General features: G+C 55.5%; 1 protein-coding gene across 1 annotated transcript; it reads right to left on the minus strand.

Annotated features, from left to right (window-relative positions):
• Positions 1-1,173: 1,173 nt before the first annotated feature.
• GOT1 (glutamic-oxaloacetic transaminase 1) lies at positions 1,174-5,689 on the minus strand. Its single transcript, XM_068949946.1, has 9 exons — positions 5,415-5,689; positions 4,734-4,915; positions 4,155-4,278; positions 3,805-3,917; positions 3,506-3,610; positions 2,779-2,929; positions 2,478-2,643; positions 2,215-2,357; positions 1,174-1,845 (listed from the first exon to the last, which is right to left on the minus strand). Exons 1-9 carry the CDS (start codon positions 5,527-5,529, stop codon positions 1,706-1,708), a joined length of 1,239 nt encoding a protein of 412 aa, XP_068806047.1. The 5' UTR covers positions 5,530-5,689; the 3' UTR covers positions 1,174-1,705.
• Between the last annotated feature and the right edge of the window lie 14,789 nt (positions 5,690-20,478).

A 20,478-nucleotide genomic window follows, 5' to 3' on the forward strand; every position in this document is an offset into this window, starting at 1 on the left:
TCCCTCATCTGAGACCACTCCTAAAAGTCATTCTTTAACTACTGTCCCATCATTCCAACCGTGGATGGACACCAAAAGGAGGAAAAGACCTCCCACCACCTCTCTGTCTGCACAGAGGGAAGGCTGCCTCCGTCCCACTTGTGTCTTGCATGGCACGAACACTAATCCGGAAAGGACAGAGACACATCATGGTGCATGAGTCAAATAGGAGTCCATGCACTTGTACGGACAAGGGAAGCAATACTAGAAGTTAGGCAGTTTCCTGAAAGACACAAGATACCTGCTCCATTTCCAATACCGCAGATTGGAGACCCCCCTGCACTGTGTCCCTGCAAGTACAGCAAGTGAACAAGACACTGGTTTCTCATTTGCAGGCTAAGCTGTAGCATAAGCAAAACATCAGGGTGGCAGTGACTATCCCTAAGTGATCTGAAGAAGGGGACTGTTTCCCTTTCCTCATCTTGGCAGGAGGCTTCTGTATCAAGGTGGCAGTACCAGCTCTCTACCGACTGCAGAGAGCAGGACCAGATGGTCCTAACTCTTTTTCAGTGCCAGAAACTCAAGACTGCTGCTGGCAGAACCCACTGAACCTAGAGAGTATAGGTGGGGATTCACCAGGGACCTGCTGAGAAGGGAAAACAGGAAAGATCTGCTTTTCAACAGATGAGCAGCAGGCCAGGAGCTCTGAGCCAGGGAGAAGATGGCCAGATGGCTAGGCAACATGACCATCTAGAGAGCAAACTCATACAGACTGAAAGGATACAGACAGCACAGGGTAGGGGCAGAAAGAGGAACATAAGACTGACATGGGAGGAATTGGTCAACTTCAAGTAGAGCCACAGGGAGCTCAAAACTGTGCTCTCCTAATAGAGCTGTGCCCCATTAGTAATAGTTGTGATTGTCAGAGACGCAACACAAAGCAAAGGAGAAAGGGAAAGCCTTGAAACACAAATTGGGTGAGAGCCAGCAGACAAGCCAGGATGCCAAGGCTTTAACCTGGGCTTCAGAAAAGGCTACCACAGTCTGGAGCAGCAAGGAGCAGAGAAAAGAGGAGTCACCTTCAGGCCTCAAAGTAGTAAGTGGTAGAGCTCCACGGCACAGGCCCCTCCTCAGGCAGTAGCCTACCAGCACAAGGCAACAGCAACATTGGGCAGACATCACAAAAGGCAGGGGTAGTGCTCAGAGATGGAGGTTTAATTTTCTGTCAGCAACACAAAGAAGCAGTTACCACAATTACAAATGTTTGCTCGCATAAGGCTCAAAACTGGATGGGGGAAAGTCAGCACTCCCTGAAATACTACCAAGTGACACCAGTCCACAGAGCTGGTGAGAGCCCAACCATTTGGGCCATTATCCCATAACATACTGCACTGCCACAGGACTCAGCCTGGACCAAACTGATCAGTTACATGGGGTTAATTTGGATGTGCTACAAATGCAGTTCTAAGCGCCCAAAGACCAGGCTGCTGTCAGTCAAACAAGAGCCAAGAAAGCTCGCGCTGCCCCCACCTCCTGGGGGAACTGGCTTGTCATATTGCAAAGGGTTTTTCAGATAGGCCAAAAGATGATTATCCCTGATTGAGCTGCTGCTCCCATCTTTATTAAACCCCAAGAGGTGTGGACAGGGCAAGTGACGAGCAGGCAAAGACACAGACTACACACTATAGCTTTGGTGACTTCATATAAGTTTGGTTGTTCATGGGCTTCATTGGATCTTTGTGACGGCTTCATGGATGGACTTGGCCACATAGTCCAGGTTCTTGGTAGTCAGGCCGCACATGTTGATGCGCCCACTGGCCATCAGGTAGATGTGTTTCTCCTTGATCATGTACTCCACCTGTTTAGCTGGGGAAGCAATTTGACTTCAGGTCAGACTGGTGACCCCACAGCTCAGAAAAGCCCAAAGAAGCAGTCAGGGTTGCTGGAATCTTTCACAACAAGGAGAAAGCTTCCAGGGTTAGCCTCTGAAACGCAGTCTGATGCTTTGTCCCTGCCTACCCACAGTGGCAGTGATGAAGAGGACTAGGTAGAAGCTCAGCAAGCCACGAGCTTAAAACATTTTCCTGCTAACTGTGGTAGTAACACCAGGATCCCAGTGAGGTCCCCCAGAGATACCCGCCTAGACTTCTTCAGCCCATTTCTCTCCCAGCACAACTTTCCTCATCCAGTCCTCCCTTCCCTTCCCAAGGCAGGGCCAGACAACTTCGTACTTACGGTTGAGCCCTGTGAAGCTAAACATGCCGATCTGCTCTGTGATGTGGTTCCAGGTGCCTGGGGTCCCAAGGGACTCCAGGCGAGACCGGAGCTCTGACCGCATCAGCAAGACCCGATCTGCCATAGTCTTCACATTGTCCTTCCTGCAGCAGGCAGGAAGCCATGAGTGAGGACAACCTGTCTGCATTGGAGCTCTCTAGCCAAGCTTGACACTCAGAGATAGCTTCCCCTTCCCCTCTCCTGGTGGCCCTGGAAATGCTTACCACTCAGCAAAGAGCTGTGGGGAAGTAAGTGTAGTTGCCACAATGCGCGCTCCTTGGGAGGGAGGGTTGGACCAAGTGGTGCGCACGATCTTCTCCATCTGGGAAAGCACACGCTGCACATTGTCTGCATCCTTCCCCACGACAGTCAGATTCCCCACACGCTCATCTGTGGACAAACCAAGACGCATGAGCCATTGGCCCCATACATCACTGCAAAGCAGAGCACTCCCCTCCCCCCAGCATGCCAGCCCCATCCGTCTGGGTATGATGCTGCTGGGCCAGCTTGCTGACGGACACTCACTGTAGAGCCCAAAGTTCTTGGAAAACGACTGTGCACAGAAGAGCTCAAAGCCCTCGGAGACAAAGTATCGCACAGCCCAGGCATCCTTGTCCAGGCTGCCAGAGGCAAAACCTTGATACGCCGAATCGAAGAATGGAAACAGGAACCGGCGCTGTAAGGAGGAACAGTGTTAGAGGGAAACCCCTTCCCCATGACCTTCTCTTTACCCCTTCCGCCCTCCCCATTGGAGGGAAAACACCACTGAGCTTCTAGGTGAATTGCAGGGTGTGTGACCCAACAAGACCGGATTGGGACGTCTTCCTTCTAAGGCAAAGGAACAGGAAGACTAACGTGGTCAAGAAAAGGTGAAGTGCATGAGAAACCACTGCAGCAGCTGCCTTCTCCTACCATTTCCACATCCAGCACCTGTGAAAAGCAGGTGCCCCAGAGAGTCTTTCCAGCATTAGAAACCTCCCTGCAGCCCACGCTTCACGGTTTGGAAAAAAAAAAAAAATTTGGAAGCCTGATCAGACCTGGGATACCTCTATCGTCTGAGCACTCTATCCTCACAGCACAAATGTCCAGCATACTGTCAGCCTCTCCCTTCAACACCTGCCTAACGAGACTCTTCCAGCTCCTACCAGATCTCACGCCATTTCCTAGAACCCATTTTGGATGCAAATGCTCCAGTTGGCTCAAGAGCTACCTGTCCCCTCGGCACTGCTTCAGCCACAGCAGCAGCCCATACCTTCATAACAGCAGCAATCTGCTTCCACTGGTCTGGAGTAGGGTCAGTGCCTGTTGGGTTGTGTGCACAGGCATGGAGGATGAAGATGGAGAACTCTGGGGCTTTCTGAGGAGAGAGCAGGTCTTGGTCATACACATCAACATGTCTTAGCACCCAGAGCAGAGGTAGAGGCTTCCATCTGCTGCGGGCACTGGCAGTCTCTTTAGCAGAGATCCAATTTCAGGCACATCATGCAAGAGCGCAGCCAGCTGCTGACAGCACAGGACCCATCTCATCCATCCCAAGCCAGTTTTACTCACCTCCATGTCATCCAGCAGACCATGGAGATCCAGCCCCCTCTTGGCAGCGTCCCAGTAATGGTAGGTTCTAATATCTTTAAAGCCAGCATCCACAAACACAGAGTTGTGGTTCTCTGAGAAAAGAAATCATAGTTCAGAAAAGCAACCCCCACCTCTAGCAAGCCACTTTCTCCAGTTCCAATACCTCCCTGAATGTTACCAACAGATGTGATAGAGACATTTCCTTCACCCACATGAGAAAGGCCCCCTCCCACTGTCTAGGCACTGTGAAGAACTCGCCTCTCCATGCCTCAGCCACTGACCTGCAGGGCTTTCTGCAAGGTGTAGGCACTACTGATGACAGCACTCACCCCAGGACGGAGAGGAGATGTAGACAGGGGTTGCTGTGTTGTTGTTTCCATTGTACCACCGTCTCAGAAACTCTGCTCCAATACGCAGAGCGCCTGTCCCACCCAAGGACTGTACACTTCCAATCTGGAACAAAGAACATCTCATCTCAGTAGTCTTCAACACTCAGACCTGCCCTGACACCTTCCAAAATTATAGATTCCAGTTGTTTATTATTTTTTGACACAAAGCAGGTCCCCAGCTAGTACCAGAGTTGCTTATCACAGGGAAGGTGCTCTATTCTTGGACTTTGGTTTCCTGCAGGGCAACCACTAGAAGCAGAAGGAAAACAAGATTCCAGACACAGCTCAAGTTCTGTCTTTCCAAAAACCTGTGATTACTTGCACAAACAACTTTGTATATATAGATTCATGAAGTAAGCTATAACTAGCAAAACACTTGGTCAGAGAAAATCCGTAAATCCTGCCAAAATGCCCTTACTCCACACACACATGCACACACACTCTTCTTCCTTGTCTGCTACAGACCTAGGCAGCTCTCCCGCAGAGACGAGCCCCCCTGCCTCCCCAAGTGCCGCCTACCCGGTTCTCCTTGATTGCAGGGCTGTCGTCACCCAGCGCAATCCGGGAGGCGTTGGACCGGAACTCGGGCAGGCCGAGGATGGGCAGGTACTCGTGGTTCAAGCTGGTGTTGTTGGCAATCATCTGCTCCACTTTCTTCACTACCGGGAGGACCCATGGCTGCCCCTCGTCCGTGCGGTAGGCTGCAAGGAAAGGGAGAGCCGTCTCTCTCGTGTCCCCAGCGACTGCAGCCTTGCTGACCTTTGGGAGGGACGCTCAGGCTGCCTCTTGGTGCAGGTCCACGAGGTAGAAAGTGTCCCAAGGCACACGGAGAGGCCCGTGCTGGAACAAAACTGCCGCTGCTTCGACCTTGGTTCCCGCAGAAGCCCGCAGGGGTGGCTAGCTGCAGGCAGCCTGCGAGCCGGCGCTCCTCGCGTGTCAGCCCGCCACGGCGGCGGCGGCGGTCGCAGCGGCGCCCGTGACCTTTCAGCCTCGAGGACAAGGCGCCGCGGCTCCCGTGCCAGCACCCGCCGGCAGACACCCGCCCCCGGCCCCGGGGCGCCCACCCGGGGGCAGGGAGGACCCGCACTCAACGGCCACCGCGATCCGCTACCGGCAGGCCCGCCCCAGGGGCGCCTGCCCGCCCCCTCGCCCGGAGGGGCCGCGGGGGGCTCCGACGGGCCCGGGCGGCGGCGGACTCACCGCCCACGCCCAGGTTGACCTTCCGCGCGTCCCCGTCCTCCCGGAAGTCCGCCGTGAGCTTGAAGACGGCGACGGGCGGGGCGCGCGGGACGGCGGCGAAGATGGAGGCGGCCATGGCGGCGGCGGTCGGGCGGGCGGGCGGCGCGGTCCGTTAGCGAGCGGTCGGCGCGCGCCCCCGGCGCTGCCTAGAGGAGACGCTCACCTTCACTGGCGGGGCGGGGCGGGGCCGCCCGCCGCCAATCAGCGAGCCGCCGGCGGCCCCGCCCTCCCCCGCCGCTGCCAATCAGCGGCGGCCGTGCCGGCTGCCACGGCGGCCGCCAGTGGCCGCGCCGGGAGCCAATCGCGGCGGCGGCGGCGGCGCCCGGTGACGCCGGCGGGGTCGTGACGCCAGCGCCGCTACTGGCGGCCGGCGGGGCGCCGTGCCCGGGGCGGGTCCCGGCGGGTCCCTGCCCCGGGGAGCCCCGGCCCTTGGGGGCTGCCCCTGCTGCCGGCGAGAGCCCCTGGGGAGCAGCGGGGCAGCGCTCGTGGATCTGCGACCGCCTCTCCCCACGCGCGGCGCGTCACGTCGCGTCTGTCCGCAGCCCGGCCTGGCGGGACAGGGCCCTCGCCCAGCCCGCTGGGCGCCGGCTGCAGCCCCGAGCCCCGGGGCAGGGCGAGGGCGAGGGCTCCGTGGGCTGGGCCGCCCTCGGGGCGCGCAGGCGAGGTGGCCCCGGGGAGGCGCGCGGGCGGCCAGGGCTGGGGGGCTGCTTGCAGCGATCGGGGAGCCGAGGTCTGGCCACGGCGAGACCCCGTGGGCGCTGCCCTCTTCCCCCCCCCCCCCCCCGCCGTGCCGCCTGCACCCAGGGGTGCCCTGCTGAGCCGGGCCCTGTCCCCAGCCTGCGCCGGTCGCCGCGGCTCGCTCGCGGCTGTGCGGGGGGGGGACGGCAGAGGGCAGAGCGGGCCTGCAGATTGCGCGGCGGTGTCCAGCGGGGCTGCACTGCACGGGCCTGCCGCTGAGCAGGGGGGGAAAAAACCAAAACCGGCTGATGTATTTTTTCTGCTGAGCGCCAGGCGGCTGCAGGGCGCTTGGGCGGCAGCCCAGGGAGAGCAGAGCAGACGGCAGGGCCGGGCCGAGTCCAGCACAGAAACAACTCGCTAGTAAGGACTGACTTGAGGCCACTGGCATGGCCAAGAGGGGACAGGCTGCAGGTGGCCCAGGGCGCCCAGGCGCTCCCCAGCTGGCCCGCAGCCCCGGCGGTGGCAAGAGGCGGCCCTGCCGCAAGCAGAGACTGCAGGAGCTTCCAGACCCAAGCAGGGAGAGTGCCTGCCCTCTGGCATTGCCCTCGCACCCCTCGCTCAGGCCTTCTCGCCCCACCAGCGAGGCCTTATGTAGCGAGCTGCAGCTGAGGACTGCACACTCGTTTCATCCCCTCCTGCTTTGCTGCCTTCCCTGCAGCTTCTGCAGGAGAAGTGGGATGGTGAAAACCACAGGAAGGGGGGTTTCGCTGGAGGCTGGTACATTACGTGCCCGGTTAGTAACTTGCTGCCTTCCTCAAATGGCTTTTAAAGTTTGTGGGAATCTATCTGAAAACCTGCAGCACCTGGGAAAGTCTTCAGGAGAAACAGGAAGGACGTTGTGAATAACAGACCCAGCAGCATGATCCAGAAGATGTGTACCACCCCTCATGACATAAAACACAGCAATACAGGATTGGGAAGGACTTTCTGTCCCCAAACATTTTTGCAGACAACCTGTGTCATAGACTCCCTTTGTTAACGCAGCCAAAATCCCTCTTAAAACCAGTTTGGCTTCTTGCCCCTCTCCCATGCTGAAGGTGGCTCCTGAATCTCATTGCCCTTGGAGAAAGGCAGTGCTGCACCACAAGCCTGGGGGAGCAGAGCCTTCATCTCTCACAGCTCTGGGTAGCACCTGGAAGAACTACCGAGTGCACTTTATATTTAGCATGACAGTGAGGAAGAGGCAGAGACAGCCCAGCAGCTTGCTAAAGTTTCTGCCTTAGGAGAAAACAGAGCAATGAGAAAGACAGAGGAGCAAGACATTAGGCCTAGTCATCACGGGTTTTTTTAACTCAACCCTAACTCAGAAAAAACCTCTATCAAACCTTGACAAAAGACAGTGGAAACCTAAAAAGGGCTTCAGGCCAGTTGTCTGGAATAGCTATGAGCTCCTGCAAACACCTGACGTTGTCAAAAGCTGTCCTCATTACCTAGCCCTACCCTCAACTCTAACCCTAACCTGATAAAGAGTACTTGGGTTTCTCGAGGTCTGTGGGTGCTGCTAAATCAGAGACAGTGCAGTGATGAGCAGGGAAGCAAATGAAGATGACCAAGGGGATCAGAGGTAGACGGAGGTAGCTCATCGCAGGGTGAGCCACAGTTTCTGCTCACGAGGAGTGCAGCACTGCATGGCAAGTGGGATGCTGAGAAGGGAAGAGCCTCCCAAGACAGCTCAGAGCATCCTATTTCTGGAGCAGACAGAAGTGCAGGGGAGTCCCCAGACTGGCAGGCTCTCACTGCGCTTACTGGTTTCTAATCCTCCTGCTCTCCAAAGAGCACTGGGATATCTGGGGACATGGCCAAGCCCTTTCCCAGTGCAGAGCAGAGAAGTCACGAAAGGGATGCGGCACTGCCTGCCAAGCTGGCGGTGCCAAGCTGGTGCCAGTGCAGATCCATGGGAACCCCGGAGCGGGCTGAACAGGGCCAGCTCCATGAAAAAATGCTGTTTCCCCAAATTGGATTTCCCCAACTTTGCACCCTCCTTGCTCCTTGTACCCTCCTTCCTTGGAGGCTCACGGGCAGCACGAGCTCAGCAGTGCCAGTACGGCAGAGACCATCCATGCTGTTGCAAGGCTGGGATCAAAGCTGGAGCTGATGTGGCAGAAGCAACCTGCCGAGGTGTCTTGGTGTCCCCAGCCCCGGCCGGCACTACACACCTTTGGCTGTGCGGAGCAGAGCCAGCTCTGGAAACAGATGCAGGAACGAGACAGACAGGCACAAAGCAGGAGGCTGCTGGGCCCCCGCACGGCGTGGCTGTGCCTTAGCAAGATCCCTCTGGCCCTGTGCTTTCATCTCCTCAGCCTACACAAAGGGTGCTACCAAAACGTATGTAAAACCGAGAGAAACATGGGAGCCGGCCCTGGGGCACCCCTCCCTTCATCTCCCGCCTCAGACTGACAGCCGGGAATGACCTGCCACTCAACGCGGAGGCTTGCACACCTTACCAGAGCGAATCGGCCCCCCGGGTGCGCGCCGCCGTGCCGCGCACAGGCACGGCCCCCCGCGCACAGCCCCTCCGGGCAGCCAGCAACCTGGGAAGGTGTCGCCCGCGGCGGCCACCGCTCACCCTTTCTCCCTGCTTCCCCTTGCAAGGTCCACCCTGGCGCTGCTCCCGCCTCTGGCCCATCCTCTTCCTCGCGCCGCGGCCCCTCCATCCCGGGACCGCAGCGAGGACGTGGGGTGCCTGCCCCGAGGAGCTCCCGGCCTCGGCGGGTGCAGGCGACGGGCTGGCGGGGAGCGGAGCGACAGCCGTTCCCACTGGGTGATGCGCGCGGCGGTTGTTTTCCCAGCGTTCCTCCAAATACAGATGTTTTCTCAGCGCAGGATCCAGACAGAGGAGGGTAAAATGTTTTCATTCCAGGCTCCCGGGGTCAGGTCATGGTTTGTCTAAATGGCTTTTGTTGCTGTAATTATCAGATTAGCTGATCTCTGGCAGTGCGTTTAGGGGCAGCTACATTAACTCTAGATCCCGACCCCCTCCGGCCCCCCGCCACCACCCCAGCCAGCCGGGGAAACGGGTTTGCAAAGGAGCAACGGGGGATCAGGGGCCGAGCAAAACCACATGAAAGATTTGCACTTGCTCTTGGACCCCCGGCCTCGGGACCCAGCAGGGCCCGACCCAGGAGCAGCCCGCACATTTGGGGAAGGTGGCAGCGGGCGTTGCCCAGCCTGGATGGAGACTCTCCTCCCGCTCCAGCCTGCTGCGCGAAGCAGCCGAGGCCGGCGGCGCGCCGAGGACACCCTCGGTGACGCCTGCGGCTGCTGACGGCTTGAGCACTGCAGAGCGGGGCCCCGACCCAGACCCTGTGGCAGCTCCTGCCGCGGCTCTTGGAAGAAACCCCGGCCGCCGCGGCTCCTCTTCTCGCGGGGCGTCCACGTGCGAGGACACCGGTCCCACGACAAGCAGCGGCGACCTGGGGTGAGCCTGGCTGTTGGGGCCCGCGGCTGGGGCTGGCCCCCCGGCAGCCCGGGGAGGCGAGGGAAAAGGAGCGTGAGATACCAGGCGAGACGGAGAGCGTGACGGGGAGATGAGAGAGCAGGCTGAGGGGCAGATAAAGAGGGATCAGGAGTTTCCGGCCCCGGGCGGCCCCTCTCCGGGTCCATCTGTCAGCGCCTCCGCGTGCTGATGGCACCCAGCCCTCCTGGCAGACGGGGCGGCCGGCCCCACTGAGGGGCACCGTTCGGGCTGCGAGAGGGGGACCATACTGCGGGAGCCCTCTGCGGGACCATACCCGTGCTAAAACTTAGGTGAAGACTCGGATGCTTGACAGCTCGATAGCGCTGCACCTGCGGAGCCACCTGCCCCCCCAAGCAGGGCAAACTAATGCACAGGCATCTCCCCCCCTCCCCAGCTGAAGGTGGGAGCAACAGGGAGCAACTCTCCCTTTAGCAAGAGAGACACTAAAGATATTAAATAAATCCAAATCAGAAAAGACATTTTAAAGGCTCTCAGTAAAATGAAATCTTTAAAATGCAGTTTCACTGGATTTCAGTTTCTGGAGTGCTGTAATACCAGAAGGTAACGCTTCACTACCTGAACAGTTCTTCTGGGATGGACCGTCTAAATGTTCTGCTTCAAAAAACGTTTCAGCCTCCTTAGACGCTTCAGAAAATTTCAAGAGCAAAATTTCGCCTAAGACAACATGTTCCTACAGGAAATTTTGGCTTCAGCAAAACATAATTTTCTGATGAAAAAAAATTGTAGTGGAAACTCTACTCCTGGCATTTTTCCAAATTCTCACCATGAAAGAGCTTGGTTAGCTCCAAAGCTACCTTCTCCACTTCCAGCTGAAAGCCCGAGAGTGACATAAAGCAGTGAGGACAAGGCCTGTGCGTTCCTGAGAATAACAGGCGTATCCTCCGACCTGCCAGCGCTCAGACCTGTAGCAGGGCTCATGTCAGAAACGTGCCTGAGTCGTACTGGGAAATGGTATTTCTAGAGTGCCCTACTCGACAAAACCCACTGTATTTATCCTGCCTGTGGGATTTGGCATTATACCTCCTAATGGTATTGCAAGATGGCATAGATTCAACCATCATTTCTGAGACAAAGACGTTTTCAGGTTGCCTAAAAATCCTCTTGGCCATATGTTACTGGTCCTTCCTCAGGGACGCTCTGGGCCAGGGCTTGCTCCCCGGGCTGTCCTCCCCACCCTGCCCTTCACATGCTGTGCTGCTCTCCGCCTGGTTTCTCAGGGTTGCTGCTGCGATTTATTCTTGTGTGGACACCCCAGAGCGCCTCCAAGTCGCTCCAGCTCAGAGCACGGATCTTTTGGGACCTGCCACATGGTCATGTTCACCGTCTCGGTGCCTGCTCGTCCTAAGGATATCCCCGGAGGAGCACAGCTTCCTGCCTGGAGGGGACTGGGCATGGTCTGGTCCGTTTGCTTGCCGAAGGATGAGCCAGGGAGCTCAGAAAGCTTATTTCTGAGACCTGCTTGCTGCTAATTTTCCCTTCTGCTTCAGCACCTGCTGGCAGATCTTTGGGAGGCTGTGGCCGCTAAATCACATGCCCTGGCGCTGCAGCCTGCTACCCTTGTGCGTTATAGAAGGTGGTTTCCTAATGGTGCTGGTGGCCTCATCAGAGGACCAAGTGGAGACAAAGACTGGGCTGTAAATCCCGGAGCATCCACAGCCTCAAAGCAGGAGAGGGACTGCTACGTCAAGGCATGGCCTTTTGCCGAGAAAGTTGCTTGTGGGACCCTCCAACACACTGGGATGGTTGCCACCCTCCAGGGCTTGGGGTGCCCCAGAGACAACAAAAGGGACAGGCAGAACAGAGGGAGCAGCACAAGAGGTGCTGCTGGGCCTGCGAAAGGTCAATGCCAGGGACATTGGCATGGAGCTGGAAGCCTCCTGCACCCTCATTTGGGCAAAAGATGGAGAAAAGGCTGAGCGTGTGCTCCCAGGCATGTCACTGTGGGCTGTAGGCAACGAGCACCTCAGAGGCTGCCACATGGACACCAGAAATGCAGCAAGATGAAAGGCCCTCAAATTTAGGTGGTGCCAAAGGAAGAGCTGGAGGAGAGTAGGAGCAAACAGTTCAGCATTAAGGATGAGGAAGGAGCCCTGCAGGCCCTGCAGAGAAGGACCTCGGCACACACAGCGCAGACCTGCCACGGTGAAAACATCACTGGTCCCAAGCAGTCAGGTTGTGCATGAACACACAAGAGGACAGGTGCCCAAAAGAGCAAGCACAGCACGTGCTATCGTCTCACTGCAACCGCTGAACACCTTCCACCATCTGTTGGGTGCGATGCTTGCTGTCAGGCCCTACACCCTCCCAGTAGGACCCTCCCCTGTGCCTTGCTCGCAGCCCCAGGACAGGGCAAGGGTCCTGGTGAGCAGAGCTCCCCACTGCGTTTGCAGGCGAGGGAGGCAGAGCCTTGACAGGGAGCACCCGGTGCCCACCAGGACACCCAACGCGCTGCAAGGCCGCAGCGCGTCTAGGCTGCCGGCCAGCAGCAGGAGCCTGGCGGCGCTGCCGAGGCAGGCGGGAGCCAGAGGCGTCCGCGGCCCAGCCGGTCCCAGCTGGGAGGCCTCCGGGCGCTGCATGTGCCCCCGCATGGCTCGGATGAGGCCAGCCAGAGATGACTCCAGCTCCTTGTGCCTCGCAGAGACCCCAGTGCCACGGGTAGCTTCTGAACCCTGATGCAGGAGGAGATTTACTGAAAACAATTTATCCAATATCAAAAATAATTTCTTACAGCATTTTGGCTGGCGTCAGCCAAGCGCTTACTCACCCGGGAATTCAAACAAAGGCAGCGCTGGCGCCCAGCCAGGGGGTCGGGCGCTGGGTGGTCGTGTCCATCCCGGTCTCAGACCCGCCTCTGGGTCACTTGCGGGCTTGTGGCATGATGTCTCCATTTATTTATTGGAAATGTTTGAACAGGAAATGCTAATGGTTTGGGTTTGTGGAGACAGCTGGAGGGGTCCGGCAGGAGCTGCTGGGAAGGGGAGGGTGCACTGGGACAGGGCAGCCTGGGGGGAAGGGGGAGCCGGTGCCGTCGGCCCTGCCGGGGGGGATCTGTCCCTTCCACACATTTGGGATGGGGGACCCAATGGGAGATGGGAGCGGGGAGGGCCCTGCCGGCTCCACTGCCTCCTCCTCCTACTCGGAGCGCAGCTACGGCCGTGACACGCGGCCCTGCTGCAGGCGCGGGACTGCTGCCCCGCGCGCCGCCGTGCCTGCTGCCTGCACCCAGCGTGCAGCAACGGCGCTGCCGGTGAGGCAACGCAAGTCCTGCAGGGGGAAGGCATCAGGGGAATTGCATGTGCGAGGCCGTGCATATCCCAGCCCCGGCCCTCAGGCGTGGGCCCGGTGAGTGCCCGTTAGTGTGGGAGGGCTGTGAGAGCATCGCCTCCCCCTGCCAGGGGGTCGAGAGGTTCCTCCGCAGCCTGGCGCTGCAGCGGGCTGTTCCTGCGTTTGCTGATAACACGGGAGGTGAAGCCTGACCCAGGAAACCAGGCAAGATCCGCAGAGATAAACTCCCTGCAGCAAGACAAAGGCACTGACCTCTCCGCAGCCCAAGCCGTGGCATTCCCACAAGCACAGCAACAATTCCCAGGAGCTGTGCACAATATCCCAGCGAGACCTGCACGAAACCCCGCGGGAGAGCCGCGGGGAACAGCCGGCGAGGCAACAGCACAGCCCATGATGCCTACTGCCAGGATCACGCACAGAAACCACATGCTCTGCTTTTTAACCAGATCTGCTGCAGCGGTCCGTTGCCTCGATGGTGACAGCAAAGACAGCCCCTTGCTGTTGCTCACTCTCCATTTAGCGGCGCGCTGTGCTCGGCGCTGCATGTATTGCAAGGGCAGAGGCAGCCTGCACACTCGCCACCTTGTAATTGAAAGCGAAATTCATCTTGGGCACACTGTCCCCAGGCCCAGGCGACATCAGGCTCCCTTCTGCCCTCATCTTTCAGAGACCAGACCCAGCTTGGGAAAGTGAGTGCTCACTCTTATTCCCTACCTTACACTATTACACATATACTCTCAGCACAAGCTTGCTTTAGTTTTCGTTTTTAAATGCAGCAGAGGATCTCAAGCACTCGTGTAACTCAGGTTTCCCCATGTGCTTTGAATGGAGGCTGTTGTGTCCCCTCGCACACCCAGCACACCCAACCGGGAATACCGAACCGCTGCCGCTGCGCAGGCGCGGGGCCGGCTCTGTCCCCCCGTGCCCAGCCCGCGACGGACGCGCTTCTGGAAATGCCCCGGCGGCTGCTCCAGCCACAGGAAACCGCTTCCAGCAGAACGAGCTGCACCATGACACACGTCGCCAATTCGGCAGCCCAGCCAGGGGCTGCCGCGCGTGCCGGGGCGGGCGCCCGACGTCAGACCCCGGAGCGAGGCGGCTGGGCTTGCAGGAGTGCTGAGCAGCCCCTGCCCCGGGCGGGCAGAGGGCCCGGGGCTGCCTCCGCGCCGCGCACCTCCGCGGGCTCCTGCGTGCTCTGGCGTGGGTCACTCGAGCACTGCCTCCTGGGCCAGATCTGCCCCGAGACAGTAATAACAGAAAAAGTCAGAGGTGCTTAATGGGATTTGCAGAAATACCCAGCTCAGTTGCATGTCTTATGCCTGTTGTCTCAGGCATGCTTTTAAAATCTTTATCTCTGCATCATTAAACACTAATCTGCATTTGAAAAGAATCACTTCGGTTCCCTACCTCTGAAATGAGGATAACTGTCCTTTACCTTATAGCAGGGTTACAAGGGTAAGCAGATTAAAGACTGTGAGATATCGTAGCAAAGAAGGTTAAGCAAGACCCTGGGATAGGCAGCCCATGGGCAGGAATGAGCAGCAGAGCAAGGTGCAGGATTAGGCAACAACCCAAGTCTGTACCATGCTAATGGCACCACAAATCCAATGGCTGGTTTGCCACCACCTGCCTTGCCTGGATGAGTACCTCAGCCAGCCAAAAGCCCACCAAGGGGCACCTCCAAGGCCATGGATACACATCGGTGTCCTTCTCTGGCTGTGCTGCTGCTAAGGCCAGAGCTAGTGCTGGCCCCGGGGAAGGTGCCGGCAGTGCCAGGAGCCATGCTGCACTGCTCTTGCGAACGCGAATGGGCGCAAGGGCGGCACGGGGGAGAACGCTCAGGCCACTGCAGCCTGGCCCCTGGCCCCCAGCTGGCACCAGCAGCAGCTGGACAGGGGGATTAAGAGGCATCCCTGGGTCCTGGCCAAATCTCTGACTGCTCCATAAGGCAGAGAGAAGCAAATGCAGCAAGCAAGGGCCTCCCTGCTCCTGCTCCTGCCCAACAGGCATCAGGGTCCCTCCAGGGCCACACAGGGCCCCACCAGGGCACCCAGCAATGCCAAGACGCTGTGCTGGCACCAGCCCCTCTTGAGGACCAGGTGCAGGAAACGCGGTGTGAGGGAGGCTGCAGACCTTACCCAGGCTGGACTCAGGAAGGGAGCCTCAGGGAACGGGAAGGGAAGAGATGGAGAAGGGGCACGTGTGCCTGAGAGGACCATGGGGACTGGAGGCCAACCTTTACGGATAGAAAGCACCTAATCCTGAGGAACTGCAAAGTCGGGAAAGATGTTCCTTGGGGTACATACATGGGCTTCTGCCCACAGTCGGCACCCGTCCTTGCCCCACAGGGTGCCCAGGGAAGACCCTGTGAGACAGCAGGGAAATACGCAGCTCTTCGGAAAGAGCTGGTGGGGGAAGAGGATGAGCCAGACAATTACTGTCTGGAAAGTCTCACCCGGGTCCCTAGTAAAATAATGGCACAAATATTAAGAAAAGGAGCTCTGTAAACATCTAGAGGATAATGAAACCATGAGCTATAAGCAGGATGGGATTTGTAAATAAAGCACTGTGCCAAAAACAACAAGCCCTCCATAATTGTTTTGGATAGAATGACAAGATTAGTGCGGGAAGGCGACTCGGCAGGATGTCATGAGAGGAGACCTGGAAGCATCAGGTCTGTCTTCGCTGCCTGGCCATTAAGGAGCCCCCAGCACATCTGGGCAGGTTTCAGGGAGCTGATTCGCTTGGGCACATGTAAATCGGCCTCTGAGCTCACACGCAGTGATACCCTCTTTGGCAGGACTAACACCTGGGGATTCATCTGCCCTGAGAGAGTCTAAGACCTGCAGCCCCAGGGGCTGCTGGTCCAAACGCTGTACACATGCCACACTATCATTTTTGTGCTCACTCATGCACCAGCACAGACCAAGTCTAAAACGGAGCCTGGGGGGCCCAGCTGGTGCACGTCCCACCATCCACCCTCACAGAGCTGCGGCTTGTGCAGCGCAGGAATGAGCAAGCCGGGGCTGCCGCAGATGGGCAGAATAGGAAACAATATTAAGCAAAGCTGGTAGAAGGAAAGTAATGCTAGCATCTTCACTCTTCCCCAGGTTTTGGCAAAGATTTGTCTTTGGTGAACGTCAGAATGGCATGTTCTCCAAAATTGTACCCAGATAGGTCTTCCAGTGCACTGAAGCATCAGATCTTTGGCCAGACTTAAGAGGTAAAATGCATGCCTCTCCTGGCAATTAAATTTTTGAAATGCAGTGATATAAAAGCACACGTAAGTCTTAGGTCTTCTAGTAGTCATCTGCACTATAAAGGCCAAAAACGTCCAGTTTTGGTGTTGCATGGGAGGAAGACTGGAGGCCTGGCCAGAGGGTACCCACCTTGAGAACAGGGCCAGCTCTGGCTCTTTGGCTTCCGCACAGAGACTGCAGCCATGCTGGACCAGGCGATTGCCGTTCCCTGCTGAACAGCTGGCTACATTCAGATTGCAATATAATATATACTACCAGTCACACACAAACTGAGGATAAAATGCGCCATATATGGTGAAGATATTATTAGTCCATAGCTGTCTTAATAGGATCTTCTGAGGAAATCTTGCTCGAAAATTGGAAATAGGTTTGAATATGAGAATAAAGCATGCCTAAAGAATCAAAAGCAATGGTTTCAAAGAAACAGTGAGCATTAAGGCTGTGAATGTCATACACTTAGATTTTTGCAAGGTGCTTAACTTAGCACCACACAGTATTCTAATTAAATATTAGTGCTATATCATGCCAGTTGCCCACACATTAAATAAATTAAATAAATTAAATCTTGATAGGGCTCCAGAAGTACTTCTCAACAGAGAAATGTCACTGAGACAGTGTCTGGAAGTGTCCCTCAAAGATCAGCACTAGACTCTAGGCATCCAATATAACCACACATGATCTGAGAGTCGGGATGAACTCACTGCTGGCAACATCTGCTGCAGTTCAAATGTGAAAGAGAGGACGAGCTCACCGGGTGATCTCCAAATGCAAAATTAGATGTTTGAGCAAAGAAAGTGGGATGTCTCTCTGGGCAGCATAGGATAATGCTGAACTCTGGCTCTGAGGGGGATTGGGGGTCACGGGAATGAGCACTAGACAGGAGCCTGATGCTAGGACAAAATGGGAGTTACTATATAGTGCTTTACACCTGCACACAGCATTGGGAAGCCAACCTTGGCATATCGTGACTAGTTCGGTGCCCCATTTTAGAAAGAGGCAGATAAAGGGACAGCAACAGGTCTCACTTCCCCTCACCTCAGCAAGGCAGGGGTCTCCCATAGCATCCTTGCGGCCTCACTGGGGAGGCAGGGACTGGAAGGGGCTTAACAATTGGGTGCAGTGCTGGCAGAGGGGCTGAAAGATGGTGGGATCTCCATCTTTGGAGATTTCCAAAATTTGACTGATCAAGGCCCAACCAGTGGGCTAGACAGCCAGAGGTCCCGAGGCCAAAATTATTCAGTGACATGAGAGAAGGTGGAGCAAACACCCGCAGAAAAGACACAAGGGCAGGAGAATGTACCCCACAATGACAGAATCAAGCTCAGTCTATTTTCTTTTTAAAAAAGCTTAAGAAATTTGACTGCTATGCACAACTACTCTCATAGTAAGAAAATACCCTACGCTGAAGTGTTTTTATTCCAGCCAGAAAAGGCAGAATCAATGGCTGGAAAGGAGAAGTTTGACAAACCTGCATAGGAAATAAGCCATACATTTTCTGAGCAATGCTAATTAGCCGGTGGACTAAACGCTGGTGATTAAATATGACAAAAACATGAACTCCATCTCTTCTTTAGACCAGATGCTTTTTTGCATTAGCCAAAACCCAAGTTATTAGGATCCAAAAAGAGCAACTAGACGAAATGCTCAGGGAGATCAGAATGAGTGATCTAATGACTAATTTTGATCTTAAACATTGGGAGCAAAAATACATCGCGTTACTAATACACATACAAAAATTCGCATTGCATGAACTCAGCATAAACACTAAACAGCTGACATCTGCAAACCCACACAGGGAGGGGGGCAACTGCTGCTAGTCCCGTTTTACAAACAGGAAAACACCCAACCCACAGCGGACCAGCAAGAGCCTTGCAGTGGGAGTGAAACCAGCAGCTAGATGTGAGCTTGCCCGAGTCTGTCACCAGGCAAGTTCGTGAACCAAGATGTGGTCTGTTTTACGGTGCACTTGGATCCCAGACACAGGCATCCCATGAAAGGATGGGAAAGAGAAGGTTTCCCCACGTACGACTTGGCAGGAACCACATAAGGCTTATGGTATTCTAGGAAAAGCAGGACCGCAGAGAGGTACAGAAATGGGCAAAAGAACAGAGGGAAAAAACATTTATGAATAAATAACAAAAAAGGGAGATGGAAATGATGGAAACCTGCCTTGGACAATGACGATGTTTGCAACTGAAGGAACACACCTGGCAGGGACCAGTCCTGAATAGACTGGCTAAAGGCAAAACGATCTTCTCTGTTTCTAGTATCGGAATTCACAGAATTATAGAAAATAAGCCTGGAAGGCCCTTAAAAGGTCACCTAGCCTGTCTGCCTGCCCCAGGAGGAGGCAGGCTCTACCCAAACCCTTCCTGGTGGAGGTTTTGTCTAACCTCTTCCTAAAAGAAGCCTCTAGTGGTGAAGACAGCTCCCAAGAAAAATTAGTTTCAATCTCCTTTACTGCAGTCATTGCAGTGTAGGCCTATGGCTTCTTGTTCTATCCGCCCTGAAAATAAAGAATAGCTCATTATCTCTCACTTTGTAACAACACTTTATGTATTTGAAGACTTTTATTTCCCTGCAGTCTTCTCAACAATAAGCAACCCTGGTCCTTCAGCCTTCTCCAGTATGTCATGTTTTCCGAATTTCTGATCACTCTTGTCGTTCTTCCCCAGCCTCTCTCCAAGATCCACGACATGAAATGCTGTGTCCAAAGTGGGATTCAGCACTCAAGATAGCACTCTGTAAGTGCAGAAGGATTACATCAGGTGTCTTACAGACACCTTGTTTGTATGTCCCAGTCTGATTTTGCTCCTCTCACTCAGCATGATGCTGTTGGCACATGTTCCCTTTGGGACCCACTGTCACCTCCAGCTACTTTCCCATAGAACATGCTTGTTCATTCCCCAGCGAATGAAGTTCCCCAGCTTGTGCAGTTGATTTTTCCTAGCTAATTGAAAAGCCTTATATTTGCTTTTTTGTTCAGTTTTATTTCAGATTCTTCCAATATGTCAAGAAAATCTAAATTTCACTCTTGCAGGCTCTGCCAGACTGGTGCTGCCTAAACGTGATGAAAATTACTGATGAAAGCATTGACTAGAACTAGAGCCAGAGCAGACGCTGTTTCCCAGCCAGCTGTGCTCCTGCTTAGCCACAGATTCACCTAGACTATGTTCTTCTCCCTTGCTCATGAGAATTTCATGTGAAAGCATGACTAAAGTTCTGCAAAATTCAAGATACAGCACATCTTTTTCCTCCATATTGGCAAACATAGCTATCCTCAAGTAGATGAAAATTTGGTTGTTTTGGCTCCTAACAGACAGTTCAAGCTCTCACATCGCTTTGTTATCTCTACTCACATGTTGTGTTCCTTAATGATGTATTTGCCTGTCTTCAAATCTGCTTATGCAAATGTCCCATTTTTCCCTTCAGCTCTGCACCCCTGTCTCAACTGTCTTGAGTAAAGCTCAGGAACTTGGAAAGATACTGAGGTTCATTTTGCAAAAAAAAAAAAAAAAAAAGGGGAAAAAAACAGTTCAACAACAACAAAACCCTCGGAACTCACATGTTTATCCAAATTCATCTCAGCCTTCTGGGGACAGTGACTTTTTAGGGTAAAATGAAAACAAGTTCAAGTGAGTTTTCCATCCCTGCGACAGTACGGTGATTCCAGCCAATCTGAAATAATTTTCCAAGAAGATTTCCTGCAACCCCACAGTGATTAAAGGAAATAACATTGTGAATAAAGGGACATTCTTCAAAGTCAATGAACGAGCCACAGACTGTACGTTCTCACAGAGAGCCGGAAAGCGCCAGCGCGAGATGGACTCCGTGCCACGCGGCCCCCCAGAAGGAAGAGGGTGGGAGGCCGGGTCCGTCCCCCTTCCCCGCGCCGGGGTTGTGACCGGGCGCCTGCATGCAGCTTGGGCACCGGCTCCTCCATCGCGGCGGCGGAGGAAGACTCCCGGCGGCAGCGGAAGAGGCCCCAGGGCTGCATGGGCTTGGGGTGAATGAATGGCTGGCCGCGGCGGCCGCCAAGGCTGTTGGACGTTTCCCGTGTGCTCGGTGCCGGGCACGGGAACGCCGGCAAGGGGCTCAGCAGCCCCTCGCAAACCAGGCGCGAGAGCCCAACGAAACCAGCGTCCGGGTGACTCCACCAAGCTCACGAGCCCGGCAGTGGCAGGAGGCCATGCCGCAGCCTCCTGCCCAGGAGATGCCCCGCATGTCCCTTTGTCCGAACAAAGCCGACGGCGCGTGAGCCCGG

Source organism: Struthio camelus, chromosome 7 (genome assembly GCF_040807025.1).
Source record: "Struthio camelus isolate bStrCam1 chromosome 7, bStrCam1.hap1, whole genome shotgun sequence".
NCBI classification, from domain to species: domain Eukaryota; kingdom Metazoa; phylum Chordata; class Aves; order Struthioniformes; family Struthionidae; genus Struthio; species Struthio camelus.

Excerpts from the sequence above, each read along its gene's own strand:
- GOT1 (XM_068949946.1), bottom strand. The coding sequence starts at position 5,529 with ATGGCCGCCTCCATCTTCGCCGCCGTCCCGCGCGCCCCGCCCGTCGCC. Across the intron at positions 2,358-2,477 it reads CCACAGCTCTTTGCTGAGTG|GAAGGACAATGTGAAGACTA; the intron begins GTAAGCATTTCC and ends TGCCTGCTGCAG. Across the intron at positions 1,846-2,214 it reads TAGCTTCACAGGGCTCAACC|CTAAACAGGTGGAGTACATG; the intron begins GTAAGTACGAAG and ends TTGCTTCCCCAG.